Here is a 20,745-nt window from a genome sequence, read left to right as displayed (position 1 = left end):
CCTGGGATTATCCAAAGATATTGACCCCAAGCGTCCTGCCAGCTTAGATGTCCATGAGACCTCTTGTCTCCCCAGGGCTCCCTGGGCTCTCCCAAAGGCAGGCAGCTCCATGACATACTTCTCCCTCTTCACCGCTGGTCCCAGTCTCTCTTTCTGAAGGTCACCAATGCCTGATCCATCAGGATCTCATCTGCTTCGTGTGTCTACCTGGTCCAGGTCCCTGCTTTCCAGTGTGGGCTCCTGCTCTGACAATATCACTGGAGGGACCAGGGCTGTGAAGGTCCTTGGCTCCTTGCAGATGACAGCTTAGACCTGGCCAGGAGAGCAGAGGGGCTGGAAACAGGGTCAGTAAAGCTTTGGTTCCTGGGGCACCAAAGGGCTTATGTCCCGTTTGATTCCCCACAGGGCTCGGGAGGCTGTGGGCATTGCCAGGCTCCACCGAAGCAGATTTCTCTCCAGACATGGAGGAAAGCTTGGAAGGGGGTAACCCCCAACACCCCACAGCTCCAGGGCCAGTGTCCCTGCCTGTCTCCACTGCCACCAGGTAGGGGATGCAGCCCATGCTCCTGGTGCCACAGTGAGTGCAGGGATGGGACAGGATGGGATGGGCTCAGCCCGGACACAGGAACAAGCCAAGGGGCTCCGGTGGTGCCTGGGTTACTCAGCCTGGAGATAAGCCCCCACTGGTATGCGCGCTCTTCCGAACCCTCACACCATGTGTGCCCCATCAGCCGTCTCCTCCTGCAGAGCCCCAAGCACATTCTTCAGGGTTTAATCATCCTGAGGGGGGGGGAGGGGGCAGGTTCCCAGGGCAGTGAAGGGGAGGGGAGGGGAGGAGAGGAGAGGAGAGGGGAGAGGGAATAGGGAAGAGGGAAGAGAAGGAGGAGGGAGGAGGGAGGAGGGAGGAGGGAAGGGAAGGGAAGGGAAGGGAAGGGAAGGGAAGGGAAGGGAAGGGAAGGGAAGGGAAGGGAAGGGAAGGGAAGGGAAGGGAAGAAGAGAAGATGACTGCTATGGGAGCAGAGGAGCCAAGCTGCTTTAGGCACTCTGCATGGCCCCGGTTGGGTTATTTATAAGGGCTGAGGTCAGGATCTCTGGATCGAACACACTCATGTCTGCTGCATGCGCTAATGGATCCAGGGCTCCAGGGCCCTGAGATCAACTTCCAAATACAGCCTGGTCCCCGGCGGCACCGAGCCACCCTGCCAGCCTGGGCTCACCATGGCCTGCTTGCCAGGGCTCGTACACAAAGAGGCCTTAGAGACAGCGCAGGATTAGACCAGCTCACAGGGCAGTGGGACAGGAGCCAGGACCTCGGCCCCAGCTGCCCTGTTCTCAGCACCGGCACGATCCTGCCTGCGGGGATGGAAATCCCATTCCCCAAATTTTCTCGATGGTTCCTTTCCCGGAGGGAGGGGAAAGGAGATCCACCATCCTTTCAACCTAGTTGGGCCTTGGCCATTCGTTGAGGAGTAGGTATCCATCACCTCCCCCACGTGAAGGACTCTCACTGCCCTCCTCCAGACCAGGCTCCTGCAATCCCAGCTTGGAGGCATTGGGGTTGGGGTCTGAACCACCCTCCCCCAGCACCACGGCAGCTCCGGGCGCATCCCCTCGGCAAATCCTGAGTGCACCGAGCAGAGAGACTCCCTGCTCTCGCTTGCCCGGACATTTGCTCTGCCCGGGAAGAAGCAGGTGTGGGGTGAGACGAAGCAGAACACAAACATCGCGTTAATGCCGCCTGGCGCTAATCAAAAGCTGCTGTTGCACAGCCCGGCCAACAAACATTGCTGGGGATCTGTGGGAAAAATGGGATCCACATGGCAACTCGCACTCCCGCTGCCGCCTTATCTCCTGGAAGCATTATCTCATGCAAACTTGAGCTGGAGCTATTTTATTTTCAGCTGAGTAAAAATGTGTCAGTTTTATATTTATATATTAGGCCACAATCCCATGGGAAATTAATTTGCCCAACAGCAGAAATTCTGTCATCGCACGCATCAGTCAGTCTGGGAATGGGGATCTCCAGACCAGGGCCCTGAAATCGGGGGAATGGCTTAAAATAATAACCACGGGAGGATGCAGGAGACTGAGCAAATTACAAGAGTTCCTTCCCAACTGCAAAAGTATTTTAGGGGGCATTTCATGGTTGACATATAGATGTAGAGCCAGAGGCTTGGTGCAACTCCTGTCTCAGTGGGTTCCCCATGGGGAGGAAGGGGCTCAGCCCACGCTCGCCGTGGGATGGGGAGGGATGACTCTGGGCAAAGTGGCCCCTGCGCTGCCCCTGTCCCAGTGGCACTGGCCCGGCGAGGTGTCTAACTAACCCCTTCCAGCCCATTGAGTCTGCTTGCAGAAACAGGGCAGGGGACTGCGGTCTGGATCCTGGATATCACCACATTCCTGCCACTTAGAATCACAGAATGGTTCGGGTTAGAAGGACCCTTAAAGCCTACCCAGTGCCACCCCCTGCCCTGGGCAGGGACACCTCCCACCAGCCCAGGTTGCTCCAAGCCCCGTCCAACCTGCCCTTGAACCCCTCCAGGGATGGGGCAGCCACAGCTTCTCTGGGCAACCTGGGCCAGGGGCTCACCACCCCCACAGCAAAGAATTTCTTCACAATATCTCACCTAAATCTCCCCTCTTTCAGTTTGAAGCCATTACCCCTTGTCCTATCACTACATGCCCTTGAAAAAGTCCCTCCCCAGCTTTCCTGTAGGCCCTCTTCAGATACTGGACAGCTGCTCTAAGGTCTCCCCGGAGCCTTCTCTTCTCCAGGCTGAACCCCCCCAGCTCTCTCAGCCTGTCCTCACAGCAGAGGGGCTCCAGCCCTCTGAGCATCTTTGTGGCCTCCTCTGTGGCACAGCGGCTCTGTGTGCCTGTGGTACACCAGGGAGAGACCCCCAGTGGTGCACCCCTGGGTGCTTGGTGGTCCCAGGGGTGCAAGGCAGAAGCAGAGGCAAGCCCTCACCGCCGCAGCATGCCCTGGTGGGCACCCTGCCTGGCAGCTGTGCGCTGGGGCTGGGATGAGCCTGGCCCTAACACTTCCCTCCCCTCGTAGACATTACGCAGCACCGGGCGCGGGGGAGATGGGCAGGGCATGGATGGTGATGGGACACAGCAGCATCGCAGCTATGTGAGGTGCCCAGGAACAGCCAGGGAAGGGGCTGTGGCCCCGCATAGGCTTGGAGCTGCAAAACCCAAAGTGTGCCAGCACATCCCTGGACTGTAAAAGACAGGGGTGCTGTTGGGTGCTGACAGAGCTACAACCCACTGAGACCCCCCTGTCACAAGCAGCTGACACCCCAGGGAAGTTGGTTTTCTTTCGGTGGGACACAGTTTCCAAAGTCCACTGGGCAGCGAAGTCCCCCAGAACGGTGTGGAGAGCACTGGTCCCCCAGGCAGTGCCCAGGGCAGGGGGTCAGAGTTAAGTTTATTTGTGCCCCCAGTGGCCCAGGTAGTGAACCAGTGGCTGGACCCAGCCTGGCCCTCAACTCATGCAGCCAGCACCAGTGCTGCGAGGAAAATGAGAAAGCGCAGCAGCCATCATCTCCCCAAATCCATCTCCCTGTGCCACACCTTCCCCAGCAAAGCCCTTGCCACCAAGACAGGCCTGCTTTCCCCAAATTAAGCTCTGCTTTTTTATCCAACAAGCCAAGTGAATACCTCCCTTCCTCAGCAGCCATGCATCCCCAGATCCCTCAATCACTCTCTCCGTCCCACTTTTCCCTTTTTACCCTTCCTTAAGCCCAAAATGCCCTCCAAAGGGAGGGTGACTCATCCCACCCTTCATGGGGGGCTCCCACCCCATGGTCCAGCAGGGTCTGGGATCCGGAGGGATCATCTGGCCCAGCTGGGATCAGCTGGTGGTGGGGGACAGAGACCCCCTTCCCTTTGTGGGGGGGCTCTCCCGCAGCACCATGGCTGCCTTTCTCTGCTGCCCAGCTCTGCAAATAAAATGCGCTCTTTTCTTCAAATCCACAGGCTTCCTTTAAGCTTCCAAATGTTCCTGGGAGCTTTCATCCTTCCCTCTCTGCTCCGGCCGTGCAGAACACGCAGGCTGGGCTCGGGCGCTATTATCTCGCCAGTTAATAATGCAGCCGAATCCCCCTAGGTTTAATGAATAAATCCGGCCTGTTTTCTCATGGAGACACTCCCACCATTGAAAGCACCCAGGCTGAGTTGGCAGCAGCCTGATTTATAGCCAAAAAACACCAAGGCCATGCCACCCTCTTCTTCTCCCCTTGGTTTTTTTGTTTTTTTTTTTGTTTTGTTTTGTTTTAAGAGAAAAACCATTCTCGGGGCTGAAGGGGGATCGATACAGAGGGAGGCTGAGAGGGGCAGATGCTCCTGCAAATAAGGGGGGCTTTGTGGGACCCAGAAGTTGAAGTTTCACACGGTAAATAGAGGCTGGCAGAAGCACGAGGCCGGAGCGGAGCTGGGGAGCGCGCTCCCGAGCAGCTCCAAGGCTGACGTAAGAGCAGCCCCGGAGCTGGCTTGCTCACCACATACCTAATTTTCCCATATAAGGCCAAGGAGAGCAATAACTCTCCTGGCAAAGAGATCAATAAAAACAGATGGTGGGCTTACAATTAGAGATTAAGCACATACCAATCCAGAACAAACAGGCCATAAATCATACGTGAAGGAGGGTATTTATAGTTTAGATCACATTCCTTAATTAATTCAAAATGGCCCAGAAAAGAAAATAATACAAAACTGCTCTTTTCTGCTTTGTTCCTGCCTTGCTTTTGCAAAGCTGCATTCTTTTCTCGGGGGGTGCAGGGGACAGGGCAGCCACAGGAAAGACGCCCGCGGGACGATGCGGCTGGGGGAGGAGAGCGAAGGCTGTGGGTCTGGGAAGGAGCTGCGGAGCAGGCGGTGAAGCGGGGCAAGCGCCCGGGGCTTGGCGGCATGCAGGGAGAGGGCTGGAGCACGGCCGAGCGCTGGACTCATCTGCACACCCCCGGGTTCATGGTACGCCTTCCCTCACGAGCACATCACCAGCGCCGTGTCCCCGGGGTGGGCTGGTGGGACAGGATGATGGACCTGTGGGATGAAGATGCATCATCCTCATGGCTAGCATGGTCAAGCAGGTCAAGGGAGGTGATTCTGCCCCTCTGCTCCGCTCTGGTGAGACCCCACCTGGAGCACTGTGTCCAGCTCTGGAGCCCTCAGCACAGGAGAGACACGGACCTGTTGGAGCGGGGCCAGAGGAGGCCACGGAGATGATCAGAGGGCTGGAGCCCCTCTGCTGCAAGGACAGGCTGAGAGAGTTAGGGGGGTTCAGCCTGGAGAAGAGAAGGCTCCAAGAAGACCTTAGAGCAGCCTTTCAGTACATAAAGGGGGCCTACAGAAAAGATGGGGACAAACTTTTCAGTAGGGCCTGTAGCGATAGGACAAGGGGCTTTAAACTAAAAGAGGGAAGATTCAGACTAGAGATAAGGAAGAATTATTTTATGATGAGGGTGGTGAAACCCTCGCCCAGGTTGCCCAGAGAGGTGGGAGATGCCTCATCCCTGGAAACATTCCAGGCCAGGTTGGATAGGGCTTAGAGCAACCTGGTCTAGTTGAAGGTGTCCCTGCTTATGGCAGAGAAGGTTGGACTAGATGGGCTTTAAAGGTCCCTTCCAACCCAAACTATTCCGTGATTCTATGCAGAGGCTTCCCACATGTGGCGGCTCTGGGAGCATTTCCATGCTGGGGGATGCTCCCAGGTCATGAGTTGGGATCTCCTGAAGGACAACACAAGAGACATTAGCACAAGCCCTCCTGGCAGTGCATTTGACCTTTACGGCAACAGCCAAGCACGTTTTTCTCGCAGAAATTACTACACTAAATTAACTTGCTGTATAAAATGATAACAAGCTCCTCACTCTTGAGTCGGCTGCCAAGCCAGAGGCAAATGCAATATAACAGAGAGAAAACGCCAGCCAAAACTGATTACCTCCTAAAATATACCTGAGCTTGAACTGTGGATGACGGGCTTTCCAAAGCACCTCTGTGACTGCAGTCCAGACCTCCAGGATAGTTAGGAATTATTAATTTTAATGGGAATGAGGTGCCCAAGGCCCCTGGGCAATCCAGGCTTCAGGAAGTCCCATCCTACTGCAAGTCTTGCTCTGAACTCCTGAAATACCACCAGCTGATCCCGCAGCAAACCCACACTGACCCAGGTTACCTTCAGCCATGTCCTGAAGCCCTAATGAGTGGCAAAGGACCTCAGGACACTTGGCAGCAGGAGCCAAGTCCCATCCTAACCACCTGCCCCCAGCCCAGGGCTGTCAGCACCCTGAGGACACGGTGCAGAGGGAGGAACTCTCGCTCTGGCCCAGGCAGGAGAGCAGAGAGCCAGGGCAGCCCTCTGAAGCTTGTCCTTCCCTCCCTGCTTTCTGGAGCACTGTCAAACACATGGGGCATGAGATTGCTGAGCTGATGGAGCTGGAGACCCTCTGGGACAAGGAGTGAAGGAGGGATCCAGAGCATGAGAGAGCAGAGAGCACCTGACCATCAGCCAGCCACCCCAGCATCATCAGCATCTCCATCTCTCAACAACTCCTGTGCTTTGTCAGTTGGAACTGGGATAAGGGGGCTGTACTGGCTGGAGCTGAAAAAGGTCAACCTGGAGAAGAGAAGGCTCCTGGGAGATTTTATAGCGGCCTTTCAGTACCTAAAGGGGGCCTACAGGAGAGATGGGGAGGGAGTTTTTATGAGGGAATGGAGCAACAGGACAAGGGGTAATGGTTTCAAACTGAAAGAGGGGAGATCTAGGTGAGATATTGTGAAGAAATTCTTGGCTGTGAGGGCGGTGAGCCCCTGGCCCAGGCTGCCCAGAGAAGCTGTGGCTGCCCCATCCCTGGAGGGGTTCAAGGGCAGGTTGGACGGGGCTTGGAGCAACCTGGGCTGGTGGGAGGTGTCCCTGCCCAGGGCAGGGGGTGGCACTGGATGGGCTTTAAGGCCCCTTCCAACCCGAACCATTGTATGATTCGACGGTCCCCTGTTGACCGGAGGCGATTCAGGAAGAGAGCCTGGCTGTGGAGCAGCGGTACAGCGTGGGAATCCACATTTGTTCACATGAAGCAACACCATTAGCACTGCCCAACATGCGAACACTACAAGGGGCCAACCCCAGAGGACAAAACAGGCCTCCCTCCAGCATAGCGGGTTGTATGGAGAAGATCTGGACTTCTCAGTGCCATTTAAAGTCCCTCACTGGACAGGGCTATTTTAACATCTCATTTGCGCCCTCCTTCCATGTTTTCCCAGGTCGAGGGGAAAACACATGGTGGTGGGGCACCGTGCCCATCCCCTGACGTGAACGATGGCTTTGCAGATTGCCCCAGCACGATGCTATTTGTTTTCTTGCCACAGCTCTGCATTTTGTGGGTTTGCGGGGGGAGCTGTGGACTCAAAGACATGAGAAGCAATCCCAGCCATGACGCACTTCTCGTGATAGTGATCGTGCAGGCATTCACTGACAAGCAAGTCTAATCAGCATGCAAAATAGCTTGTTAGCTGCCCTCTATCATAACCAATCTGTTGACAACATAGGCTCGCGTAATAAATCAGGACTTCACATCATGAGGCTATAATAGCCCTGTGCAAACTGTTGTCGCGGTGTTTACGGCAGCCCAGCTACTGCACGGTGACTTTCCAGACCTGCAGCAGCAGCAGGGTCAAGGCGGGCTTTGCGTGTGCCACCAGGTGCCATCAAGGTGCCTTCCTCTCTGTGACACCTTTCAGCTCTGTGCTGTGTCTCAGAGGGTTGCAGCGTGAAGGGACCCCACCGCAGGGCAGGTAGAGGATCCCCAGAGCAGCGCTGGGGGCTATTTTGTGGGCCAGGATCTTTCCCAGGAGCCTTTTAATTTACCAGCAAGGCTGTAGGCCATGCACCACCTACTCCATGTGCCGATATCACTTTCTGGGGCATTCTTCCAGCAGAGATAAGGCCACCGCTGCCCTGATGCAGACACCACGTGCTGCTTGGAGGACAGTCGACCCCTGACTGCCTCCAGCTCCCCCACCAGCCAGCCACCACTGGTCCCATCTCACACACACCCCACCACCCCGCTCCACCTTTGCATATGAAATGCACCAAAAGATGCCTCTGTGGTTTTGTTGGATTGAGGTGGAAGTGAATTTCCCCTTAAAATGCCTCTTTGGGGGAAATGGATTAACTTTTTTATTTGGCCCTTACCAAATCTTTTACATTTTTGCCCTCGACACCTTTTCATGCCCTGAACCATATTTTCATCATTTCCATTATTCTATTCGAAGCAAAAGGTATGTTGAAAATCTTTTATGTGCGGCATTCACAGATGTTTAAACTATCAGAGGAGATTTTTCATGGAGGCGCAATTCCCCCTGAGCAGCCCCATGGGCTGGGACAATCCCCATGACCGAGGAGCCCGCGGGGGTCAGTTGTTTGTGGGGAACAAAATTCTTTGTAGCCTTGAAGCAAAAGCCGTCCCTGGTTGTGCTTAGTGCTGTGCTCTGCACCAACAAGCCTCTGTCAGATGAACTGAGGAAGACCATGGCGCATTTTGTAACAGGAAAGAGATGCTACAGAAGGTGCCCACGGTTTCATAGGGTGTCACACTCTGCTGAGACCTGGCAGAAACACCCTGGACGCAGCTGGATGGAGGCAGGGTGGACTGATGGAGGACACCCACCCAGGTCTTTGCACACCTGGTGCCATCCCAGCCCCATCCCTACTGTCTGCGGAGGTGGCTAACTGCAGAGTGAGGAGCTGTCGGCAGCCCCCTCCAGGCAATATTTAGCAATCTCCAGAACTGGGGATGCAGAAGAGGTGTGAAACATTGTGGTTGTCTCTCCTCCCACACCCCTGGAGCAATCCAGGCCCTGGTGATGCCTCAGCTCTGGACCTGCTCCCTGACAGCGGGTGAACGTCTCCATTTTCAGCCTCCTCCACCTCCACAGAGGTTCCCTGCGCTTGGCTTTCACTCGGGCAAACTCCGCTGATGGAAATGCCACCCATCCCATCTTCATTAGTCACAGCCTTTCTCTGCTGATTTGGGCACCTGCTGTTCGCAGGCTCGGCTGAACTTCCCCAGGGACATCTGGCAAGGAGAGGATGTCCTCCCGTCCGGCCGCGGCTGTGGAGGGCTCGCGCTGGGACGTGTCCAGACCGCAGCAGAGGAACCACCTCCCCACGGGGCAGTTGCATTGGTGTGAACCGCGCTGCAAAGCCCATCTGCCCCCGGCACGGGCCAGTGCAGAGTTATTTACAGGCTGTGTTAACACAAGGGACACCACGCCAGCCAACGCACGGGGATTAAACCAAAGCCCTTCAAATGGGCCGCGCGAAGTGCCGCGGAGGGAGGAGGGAGCCGGCCCTCCCCGCAGGGCTGCCAAGCCCACGAGCTGCCCGTGGCGCAGGACACCTTGTGCTGCCCCATCTCCGTGTGTCAGCTCTGAGCGGACAGGCGGGTATATCAAATATGTCCCAACCAACGGGAATCATAAGCTTGTCCACGTTCCACGCGCTTGCCGTTGGTGGCTGTCCACTTGCTCCTGGGGAGCAGCAGCTCCTATCTGGCTGCTTTCATCTGGTATTAAATCACTCCAGGAATCCTCCTCTAGCAGTTTAGTCAGCCTCCTCCTCCCGCCCGGAGAAGAAAAGAAAAAAAAAAAAAAAAAGCACTATTTTGTCAGTAAATGCGATAAAAATCTCCCCTTCATCTAGATTCAAGGAGAAGCTAATCAAAATATTTACACAATCCCCACGATACTGCACTCGCCAGGGTTTTTTGCGGTGCCCTGATTGCAGCAGGTCCCCCTCGAGCATCGCCCCAGCTCGGAGGAGGAAATCCCGGGCTGGCCGCTGCAGCCCCAGTGCCCACGGGCACCTCACATTGCCCCCGTGATGCTCTCCTGGGCTCCCTGTCCCCATCCCACCCTGCGCTACCGGCCGCGAGGAGCCGCGTCTGTCAAGCAGCCGAAAGCCTCGCACATCCGCGGGAGCGGGGCTGGGGAGTGTGTTCACTCGCTCATCTGGCTGGGCTGGAGCAATTAAAAGCAAAGCACGTTAAAACCTGCAGTTCTGCACAGCACCGGCCAGGAGAGAGCGTCTCAGACGAACCCTGCCTGTGGTCTGTCCATCCCAGCGCGGGCAGCACGGGGCCGAGCTGCCCATGACATCTGCGGCTCTGCTTTGGCGCATCCCGACGCCTGAGTCTCCCTTACCCCGCTGAGCCCCTGCCCATCTTGTGCAGGGTGTGCGGACACCTGGCAGCCGGCAGCCGGCTGGCTGGGTGTTGGAGTTTCGCATTGCAGCATCCCTTGGGCAGGCGCACGGGCGTTTCTTCCACCTTTGTTCACGCTGCGAGATGAGAGTGATGAAAAGAGTGATATCTCGGCCAGAGATGCTGACAGGCAGCGCTCCCCGCGTCCCCGCTCATGAACACCACTCATCAAGCAGATGAACACAAGTCACACCAACCCTGGACTATTGGGTAATGCCCGAGGGGACCTGCTTGGCCCTTACAGGCCACCAGCCCCCCTGCGGTCCAGCAACTTTCTGTCCATCCTGCTTCATCCCGCCATGCCCAATGCCTGGCTCAATGGTCCATCTCAACATACCCCACCATACCCAACGGCTATCTGTCCACTCCACCTTGTCCTCCACAAACATTCAGCTACTCCCCCTGGTTGTGTTTGCTGCCAAAGACCTTCCTGGATGAAATGCCTGATCCGGTGGCCCCTTCCTTTCAGATCTGCAGAAGGGCTTGGTCATCTCTTCTGGGTCTTCTCTCCAGAGAAGTGAACATGGGCTGCCTCCTGCAACACCCTCCAGACAGACACCATTGCCACAGGTAGATATGACCAGAGATGTTTTCATGAACCAGTGGCAAATCCCGACTGAGATCAGACCGAGATCTATCTTGGTTTGCTTTCGTTGACAGTTCACGCACCTCCATGCTCCAGGCAGCATCGGGTTCTGACAACCTTCGTCAGCAGACGGGAGCTGCCAGCCCTGGCACCAGTGTGTGATTTCACCGTGCAAACTGCAGCCTGGCTCCTCATTTTGTATCCGTTCATGACGATTAGATGCTGTGTTTCTACTTCCACCTTTCACTGCAATTTGCTTAAATGTGCGAGCGCTGACGTGTGGCCCAGCCCCGGCTCGGCCAGGTGAGCCACATCCGCCAGCGACATGCTTCATTTGCATCCTTCGCAGCTGTGGTGGATCTGGGCAGGCTGTTTTAGACATCTGAGAATAAGGATCTAGACCAAGGTCATCTTTTTGTTTTGTTTTGGTTTGGTTTTTTTTCCAGGCAGTATAAAGAAACCCGTTCTACTTTGCTCCTGCAGATAAGCTTTTCCTGCACCATTGTTAGAGGCTATTTTCCTTGATGTACTCTATTTTTGGCACATGGAATAAGCCCTAACATCCTTCCCTATCTCTATGTTCACTGGAGTCCAGTTTAAAATATTTCTGGCCTTTATCTTAGATTTTCCAGTGCTGTAGCGATACTATATAGGCCTTATTTTTGTCTTATGAATCACCAACCTTTAAACAAGATCCTACTGGGTATAAAGAGCTCCTGCTAAACAACAAACAGTGCCGGGGGAATAACGTAGCAACTCCCTGCAGCCTCCTCTCCTCTCCGGCAGCAGTTCTGGCACTCGGTCTGCATCCTGCCGGAGTCTAGACGAGCGTTTTTGATCCAGCAGTGAAGTATTAGTTCAAGCTCTGGACTTTGCTCCCACGCGCTTTTATCAAATGCTCTTGAAGTGCATTTGAAACCACTAAATCTTCCCCCGTTAGCAGCCCATTTGCGGATGGAAAAGGTATTTCTGCAGTCTTGCGAGGGCAGTTTGTCAAGCAGGTTTCACTAATATCGGCTTCCTGTAAATAAAGACATGAAATACTCATGTTGGTTTCTCCTTCTCTGGGGATTTCGGTGCCTCAGCACCAAGTTGGTCTCTGGGTTCAACCGAGCTGTTGCAAAGATGGGTCTCGGCATCCTCCTGGGGTCTCAATCACTGACGGCTCCTGGAGGCTTTAGGCCCCCCTTGCAGGAGAACAAAAGGGGATGAACTGGCCATGGAGAAATTCCCACTGGAAAGTTAAATGGGGTCCCAGCTATCGGGACAGAGAGGCTCTCTCACGCTCAGTAGGTCTCCATGGCCCAGGAGGTGCCCCCACCACCCCGGTCTGTATTCCTTTGTAGTTTTATCCTTGTCTCGTACCTCCTGGGGGATGAGACACGCTTAATGCACCTTGTGGGCAGGTCGAACCTCACGCCTGTTGCACGTCCGTGTGACTCGAGCTGCGAGACTGGGGACGTGGTTCCCATCGCCGCTCACACTCAAAGGTTTGTTGTGTTCCTCTGTCATGGGAGGGGGCTGCTGCCATACCCTCATCCTTATCTTTCAGACCTTGTTGCAATAACTTCTTAGGCACATGATTTCCATTACAGAAGATTTATTCAGTTGCCTTCGTTTTTTTGACTGAGCCTTAGTCCATCAGCTCTGGCTGCTAAAGAGCGGCTCAGACCTGTGAATCACGTTCCTCTACTCTTTCCAACTCAAAACATCACCTGTTTAATATGAAATGCCCAAAACACCAGTATAAATGGTTTTCTTTTTGTGTGCTACCCCCCAGTGCTGCCTACCACCCAAACAGCAGTGAGGTCAACGTATCCTAAATCCCATTGCACATGAGATTGCTCCTGTTTTTCCAAGCCTACCTGCCAGAGCCCTGCTAATGCACACAACGTAAAAATATTTGGCATGAGTCACCTCCCCCAGATTTTTTCCCCTGGAAAGCAGTGGAAATGTTCCTCCTACACACGTAGTACGTTGGGTCTGGGTGTGAGCGGAGGGTTGTGTCAGCTGCTTTCCCGCGGTGATCACCGCACACCTCCACCCTCGCGTGGGCGTCCAGGGCGATGTGCCTCCTGGCTCTTCTCCCAGCCCTTCCTACGGGGACGGACTGGGGCACCACTGGGCTCTTCTACCTCTGCACAGAGCTGGGTGTTTCTCTGGTAGAGGAAAGGTGTCTTCAGACTCCTCCTCTACAGCTCTGTCCCTCCAGCTAGCAAACGTGCTGCTATGAAATCTTTGCTCTTAGTCCTTTTTGCCTGCTTACAGGTACTGTTCACCCTTACAATACTCTTAATTGTATATTTTTCTGTTTGTATCTACCTTTATGCTCAGATTACTCAACTCCTCAGTGTGGAGGAGATCGCTGACCTCAGCCCTATGAAGGATTTCCTGAGCTAAAGGAACCGCTGCCTGTGCTGACACAGCCCCGAAAAGCAAAACGGTCCAGAGTAACTCCTAGTTATTTGCACCAGTTTCATTTCTGGTGTCCCGGGCAGCCCAAAGTCAGAGATGGTGGAGCTTTCTGCCTTGAGTCTCCTTCCCTGTAGTCCTTGGGTTCGCACTCACTCCCGGGCTGGCACAGCCCCGTCCATCCGGAGGGTTTGGTGTGAAGCGGGTAGGTGTGCTTGCCCAAGGCCAGCTCTGGGGCTCTGGGATTTTTGCCCCTGGTCTCTGTTGCAGTTTGGTTTTGTGCTGGGGACTCAGTTTGTCTCCTTACCACGCATGACTGGCTCTCAGCGCCAGTCTGGTCTTCACCTCCTTGCATCTTCCACTTTAAAAGCACCTTCTCCGGTCTCATTTGCCTGCTGAGTGCAGGATACCAGAGACTTCTCCAGCAGCTTTGTTGTTGGCTTTCATGGTGTTACACAAAAGCCATTAAGGGTGTTAAGTGCTGAAATCAGGCTGCCTCCACCTCTCCCTTCCTGTTAGCCTCCATAACCTCCATACGCAGAGAGAGGGAGTGGTTAAACCCTCTCTCCACACTCACGGAGTTTCTCCTCCAGAGCTTTAACTGCTCTGCTCTTCCACTCTGTGTATTTTCTTAGCTCAGTTTCTTCTGATCCCTTGGGATGCTCAGCATCTTCAGAGCCCAGGGCTGTGGTGGAGACCTGTTTTGGTCCGATGGCTCTGCCCTGATGCATCAGTCTGATGTAGAGCCTCTCCAGCTCCTGGACACTGTTTCTCCACCATGCAGTCCCGGGTGAGGAGGGGGGCAGCGTGTGGACACCTCTCCACCACAACCACAGCAGGAGCAGCCTGGTAGCACCCTGGGGCTCAGGTCTGCTGGCCTGGGGCTGGGTGAGACCCCAGACCTGTTGTGAGCGGCACCCCATCAAGCCTTGCCTGGAGAAAGTGGTCACCAATGCAGACATCTCTACGGCATAACATCAGGGCCAAGATGGCTCATCCAAAAGCTCCTGGATACCCCACAACACTGTGGTTTTCTCATACAGTCACCTGGCTTGGACCTGACACCTCCGTGTCCCGTGCCCAGTGCCGCAGAGCAACGGGTGTCCGCGGCACGGCCAGACCTTGCTCTGCACCTCTCAGGAGCACGGCAGGTCGGCTGGACCTTCCCCAGCAGTATCTCTGCCCCTTGGCTGCAGCACGGCCACCAGCGGGGCTGCCCCCGCCAGCAGCCTTTGCTCCCAGAAATGCCCCACACCGGGATCTGTCTGGGACTCAGCCCAGATTCCCAGACTAAACCCTTCCCGCCTGGCGATGAAATCACCCATCAAAAGGCGCGCAGCGGTGCTCCCACCGCCGGCCAGACATCTGCCGTGGGCTGCAGGGGAAGGAGCTGGGAAAATAAACACGTCTTCCCATGCACGTCCCCCGCTGCTGGGAGGATGCAGTCACTGAAACCAAACCTGTCCTCACTGCCCCGGCCTCCTGGGCCATCAAATAAGCACGTGTGTCTGGTCAGCAGGTGCCAGATTCACCTCCCAGGCAGGGACTTTGAGGGCCACAGGCAGAACCTGCTTTGCCTAATTTTGAACATACCTGAAACAGGAGGTTGTCAAGGGATGGGGAGGGGCAGGATGGGGAATGAGAGAGGAATTCCTGGGAAATCACAGGTGAGGATGGCTGGAAAATCACAGACCACAGGAAGATGACTGGGAGAAAGAGAGGAGAATGAGGGCAAAGGAGGTATAAGATTTGGTCCACCACTACGTGGGCATCCCCTCCTGGCAAGGTCCAGGGCAAGGTGACGCCTGCCTTGGCACTGCTCCCAGCAGCACAGGGACTCCTCACACAGCTGGGGTCACTGCACCCTGTGGCCATTGTCACAGCAGCAGCAGAAGGATGTTGGGTTTGACCAGCAAAGGCTCAGCCCCAGTGTCCATCTCCAAGGCTGACCTGGCCAGGATGCTCTCCGCCAGGATGCTGGAGAGGTGAGAGGGGGCTGAGAGCAGAGGGACAAAGACAGCACTGGGCAAAGCCCAGAGATAAAGAGTAAAATGCTTCCAGGAACCCACCTTCCCCACCAAAATAGTGTTGCTAATCTCACCCCGGCACAGCCTTCAGACCCCAGCTCTGCCCAAAGGCCACCAGCTCCTAGCGCCCAGGAAAGACCATCATATCCCATGGTGTCTCTTTGTTCAAGGAAGAGTTTCAGCTCCTGGAAGACATGAGTCGGCGCCTTCTTAATGTATTACAACTTAACAAGCTTGGACAAAGCAGCTTCAAGTTTCCCCCTGGGGGGATTCAGCGAAAGCTGTGATTTATCACGTTCTGCATGTAGCACTTCCCCGGGCCTGATTCCCATCCCCTGTCAAGTCCTGGCTCCAAACGACACTAAAAATGCTCCTTTCCCCCATGGTCGCTGACCTGAGCGTGACTCACCATGCAGGGGGAGGACCACAGCATTTCATGGGGATTTTATCCCTTCATCCAAGAACACCAAAGCTCTGTGCAAATATTCATCACCCCTCCAAGGCACGGAAACACCGCTGCCCTTTTAGAGAAGGAGAAAATGAGTCACGGGACGATGAAGTGACTTGTCCATGCTCATGCTGGAATGGGTCCAGCCAGCCCTGCAATACGGGAATTATGGGGGGCCCTCACTTCTGAGGTATGGGATGAAATTTGAGGATTTTGCCACAATTCCCAAAGGCTTTCCAGTAACGGAGTAGTTCTAACAAGGCAAACAGCAATAATCCAATTCGGTTTTCAAGCCAGAGAGTTATCTGAAATCCCTGCCATCGCTTCCAGATATTTTTCTTGCTGATCCTTTACTTGTTTCAGAGCTCCCAGGATGCACCTGCAATTGCACAGTGAAATGCACTAATTACTAACCTGGAACTGGTTATGTTTAGGATCATGAATTTATGCTGCAGGGTCCTTTCAAGTTAACTGTAACAGCCTCCATTAATCCTTTATTTATAAGGAGCCAACCTGGGTGGAAACAAACGGAGGGGAGGCGGAGTCGGGATGCTTGGGTTCGGTTTCTTGCTCTTCAGCTCTGCCACTGACCCCAGACATGACTTGGCAGAAGGCGGCAGGCCTGGTGGTGAAGATATCAAATGAGATTTAGGGATCTGCATCTAGCTCCTGGCTTTGTCGCAGATTCCCTGGGTGACTTCAAGTAAGGCGCCTGCTTAAACCTGAACCCTCACAGCAGCATTTCCAGGATTGGAGTGATGTCTCTTATCAGGGGTGGGGCCAATGCTCTGCCTTCCTGGCATTAGGGCAAGTAGATGTTGGCCATGGCAGCACAGAGAACCCTTGGCTGCCTGAGGAGACCTGCTGCTGAGTCCCCACGTCCAGTGCAGATGCCTTTCAGTTGAGCATCCCATGTCCAGCCATGGGAAGCATGTTGAGCCACTGGAGATCTTCCAGGGCTACCACACGTAGAGGACACTGTGGATATATGGCCACCTGGACCAGGACATTCCCAGTGCCCAAGCAGTGGTTGTTACTGCTGAGAAGGTCTTGGTCCTCTCTGGCTGTGCAACCACAGATCTGTGTGTGCACGGGAGCTCCCCCAGTCCCAGGATGGGTTGGAGCTACAACGTACAAGCAGACCAGCCAGCAGTCTCATCCCACATTAAAGCTGCTGCAAGTAAAACCAGAAAATACAGTTGTCTCGCCAGCAACCAGCAAGGCAACAGCCAAACCAGCCAAGCTGGATAGAAACCAGTCAGGTAGCACCACTCACCCCGGTTAGGCTGGGGTGGGAGCAAGGCAATGGGCAGGTTTAGGAAGCTCTCGTCAAGCTCCTTCCAGGTGCCTCCATTTGCACACCCAAAAGTCACTTTCGAAGGCAACGGCTACAGGCAAGGAGGACAGCATGTCACCCCTCAGTCACAGCCCCAGCAGAGCTGGCTGCAGCTCCTGGAGACACAGAAAGTCAAGGTTTCTCCATCTGAGAGCTGCCACTGCCTGAGATGGTGGTTACTCCAGGGTCTCAAAGGTGATGGAGGAATGAGTTTGGCTTGTAGGGCTGCAGGATGAGGAACAGCAGGAATCCCCTACATGCTGGACAAGGACTGAGGGACACATACAGACCCTGTATGTGTTGGTATAGATGGCATTACTTGCAGGGCCTGCTCAAGCACCACTTGGCTAGAAGACCTCTTCCTGTTTTGGTGGATGATGACTTGGCTTTAGTTATTTGCTCCTTCAGCTTCTCTGAGCTGATTTCTGCAATACGAACAATGCCACTGCAACCCTTCAACCTGGACTGGAGATGGCTCAGGGGTCTGGAGAACTCAGAGATCCCCCTAAAAATGGAGAGGATCTGCTGTTCACCACCTCCTCCACAACAAAAGCCAAGGGCCATCAGATGGAGCGAGCAGAAGCCAAACAGAAGTCAAATGAAGGTGTGGTTCATCCCATAAGCCCTGTTGGATCTAGAGAACTCCTTGCCAAAGGAAGATGTGGCTGCAGAAGGTTTTCATGGATTCAAGGAGACACTGAATGAGTGCTTGAAAAAGAGATCCGTTGAGATTTGCTAAACCAACAAACCACATCAGGCTCAGAAAATCTTGCATGCCAAAAGAAGTTGGAGGCTGGGAAAGTATCTAGGGGACAAACTGTACCTGCTTATCCTAATCTCACTCTTCCCCGGTCACTTACGGCCACTGTTTTTATTGGATTTCTCCCAAGGGCTAGGTGTCAGTCCCTCCAACAACCATGAAATCCTCCTCTCTTCCCTAAAGAAAGAGAAATTCTCCTCTTTCCCTTTCAGAAAGAGAAAATCATGCGATTATGCGGGATGACAAAGAAAGCGAGAAGTCAAATGACCAAAACACTTAAACTGGGGACCCAGGGTGGGGGGACCCCAAGCCAAGCAGCCCCCACAGTACCTAGCACTCTCCAAGGCTCTCTCTGGAGATGTGATGGGAGAGGGGTGGAAACAGGCTGCACAGTCAGTGGGATTGCCCTCCTGAGCCCAGTTCTCCTGCCTGTAGGGATGGCCAGCTTGGCCATCAAAGAAGATGGTCCCACAGTATGGTGGGACCTCCAATGGGGAAAGTGTATATAAAGAGGTGAGAAGAGCTGCCAAAACCTCAGCAAGAGACTCTAGAGGAGCTGGGCCACTGCTGGAGAGAAGAGATGGGCAAACCACACATTTGGTCTAAACCAAACATCTTGGACCTGCCTTCTCTCAACTAAACACACAGCAAGATCATGTCCAAAAAACCTGCCCAACCTGCATGTGTCTTCCAAGGAGGTGGGTGAGCAAGGAGACCAGATCAGGCACCAGCAGCAGCGTCCCCTGCCAGGTGGGTGCCACCAAACGTACCCTGCTTTGGAGGCTCTCCACTTCTCTGCTAGACCATGAAGGGCTTGGCATAGAGCACCCTCATGGTGGTGGAGCAAACCACTGTGTCCTGCTCTGAGAACCTCCTGCGTGGCGGCAGGGACTTCCAGCTGGGTGGTTGCTGCAGTGCAGGTCCACCAAAGTGGGTCCCCAAGCGTGAGCCAATATGCCCCATGAGTGTTGGGTGTGGACTCTTTCATCCCTAACTTATTTGCTTCGTTTGCTGGTGTGTGACCATGGCTAACGGGAACCACCCATGAAAACCACTCCTTCCCCCTTTAATCTTTAGAGGGGCTACTCAAGAGGCAGCGCTGTGACCTGTAACGTATTATAGCAAAAAAATGCACATCTGGACACAATCAGCCCCCTGCAGCCATCACAGCCGGGAAGTGGGACCCACTCATCCCCACCCCCTGCGAGGAAAAGAGCAAAGTGATTTGGGACGGCAAAGGTGGAGAAGGGATGATGCGACCCTTGAGTTTGCAGAGCTTCCCCTGCACTGCCTGACAGCCACAGGACAAGCAAACACAGCCATGAAACCAAGTTTTAATCTGTCTTTTATTTCCCATTCAGCAGAAAATGAGGGCAAACGTCCCCAGTTTCAGCAAAAGACCGCCTCCCTGCTCTCATTCCCACAAGGCTGTTTCTCTTGCACCCAATACCGCACCAAGATGCAGGAACTCAGCCTCCCTTTCCTGTTCTAACTTGTCGCTCTTATGCTGATGGCACTAGATGCTCTTCCAGCTCTTTGCAGGGTCCCCCCACTGAGCCACTGGGTGTCCCTGGGGTTAGCAGGAGGTGCAGGAGGCCAGTGGCACACCAAACACCTCCCGATGCTGAACGAGGACGCTCTCAAAGGCCTGGTGCAGGATGCACACAGAGGCATGGGAGACCTGAGCCAGAAGCTGAGTAGCTCAGGAGGGTTTCTGTTTCAACCAGAGGGATTATTTCACTTCTTGGTGGGTTTTTTACAAAAATCTGAAACCCACAACATTTTCTGTAAAAGGAACCAAAGGGAAAAAAAAAAGGTCAAAACTATTTCCAGTGGAAAAGCTTTTGCTTTGCTCTGGAAATTGGAGACACAGCACAACCGGAGGGTACATGCCCATGGTGAGTAACAGGGCAAAGAAGGGAAGGTGAAAATAACCACATCCAGGTGAAGATACCCCCATCCAGGGATCCTGGCTTCCCCTCTGTGGATGTCCATCAAGCAGGCATCTTCCAGAGCACGTGGGCAGCTGCAGAGGTCGGATCTTAGGGATGCTGGAGCAAACCACTCTCCTCTGCTGTCCTCGCCCTACGCGATCCCGGTGACTCGGACTCCTGGCTGCCAGAGCTGGGAAAGCTCAAGAGCCTGTTTCAAGGCCTGCAAATGAAATCAGCCCTGCTCAGTCACCCGTGGCTTGTCTGACGAGTGATTCACATTTCAGACTTGGCTGCAAACTGTGGTTCTTGGGAAGAAGACGACCCCTCATGGCTGTAAACCAAGGCGGGGAATGTCGAGCCACCAAGGTGGGGAACAGCATGGGAGGGAGAGAGAAGCATTGACAGCCACAGTGGGACCGTCAGACTGCTGAGAAATGTCTGCTCTGCAATAGCCTGCTGAAGCCTGGCCAGGAGGCGGCCAACAATCTCACCAGAGCATGAGATGTTCCTGGCTGGAGATCTTGACCATCAGCTGAGAGTCTGGGACAGGTCGAAGCCGGCTTGGCCAGACGAAGCTCAGGTTCCCATTGCGGGGTCCCATCCTGGGAGCCACGTACAGCCCACAAGTCTCAGTCAGGGAGACAGGGTCCATGGTTCATGGGTGGCCAAGCAGCAGAAGGCTTTCAATAGCTCCTGGCTGGTGGCCACCACAACAGCAGGAGAGCTCAGAGGAGGCTCAGGCATGGGGTATCCAGGACTCACTCTTGCCAGGGTGGTCTCGCTAACCACAAGCGTTCAAATAATCATCAGTTCAGTGTAAAAATAAACAGGGGATCCTCACTATCCGAGCCTTCAGGCTGTACCTGCTTCTTATTTCCTAGCTGGTTTCTGCAAAGGGAATTTTGTTGGGAGCAGGGAGACACCAACCTGTCCCTGCAGGGTCCCAGGACAGGCGGCGTCACAGTTTCTCCTGGATGACC

General features: G+C 54.4%; 1 protein-coding gene across 1 annotated transcript in view; it reads right to left on the bottom strand.

Annotated features, from left to right (window-relative positions):
- CCDC42 (coiled-coil domain containing 42) overlaps nucleotides 1-20,417 on the bottom strand; it is a 55,438-nt gene extending 35,021 nt beyond the window's left edge. Inside the window, exon 1 of the mRNA XM_054221960.1 lies at nucleotides 20,257-20,417. Within this exon, the coding sequence (XP_054077935.1) occupies nucleotides 20,257-20,417 (161 nt within the window). The remainder of the gene's footprint in view (nucleotides 1-20,256) is intronic.
- Between the last annotated feature and the right edge of the window lie 328 nt (nucleotides 20,418-20,745).

The sequence above is a fragment of the Rissa tridactyla genome, chromosome 15 (genome assembly GCF_028500815.1).
Source record: "Rissa tridactyla isolate bRisTri1 chromosome 15, bRisTri1.patW.cur.20221130, whole genome shotgun sequence".
In the NCBI taxonomy this organism is placed as follows: Eukaryota; Metazoa; Chordata; class Aves; order Charadriiformes; family Laridae; genus Rissa; species Rissa tridactyla.
This window is presented reverse-complemented; position numbering and strand designations above follow the sequence as displayed.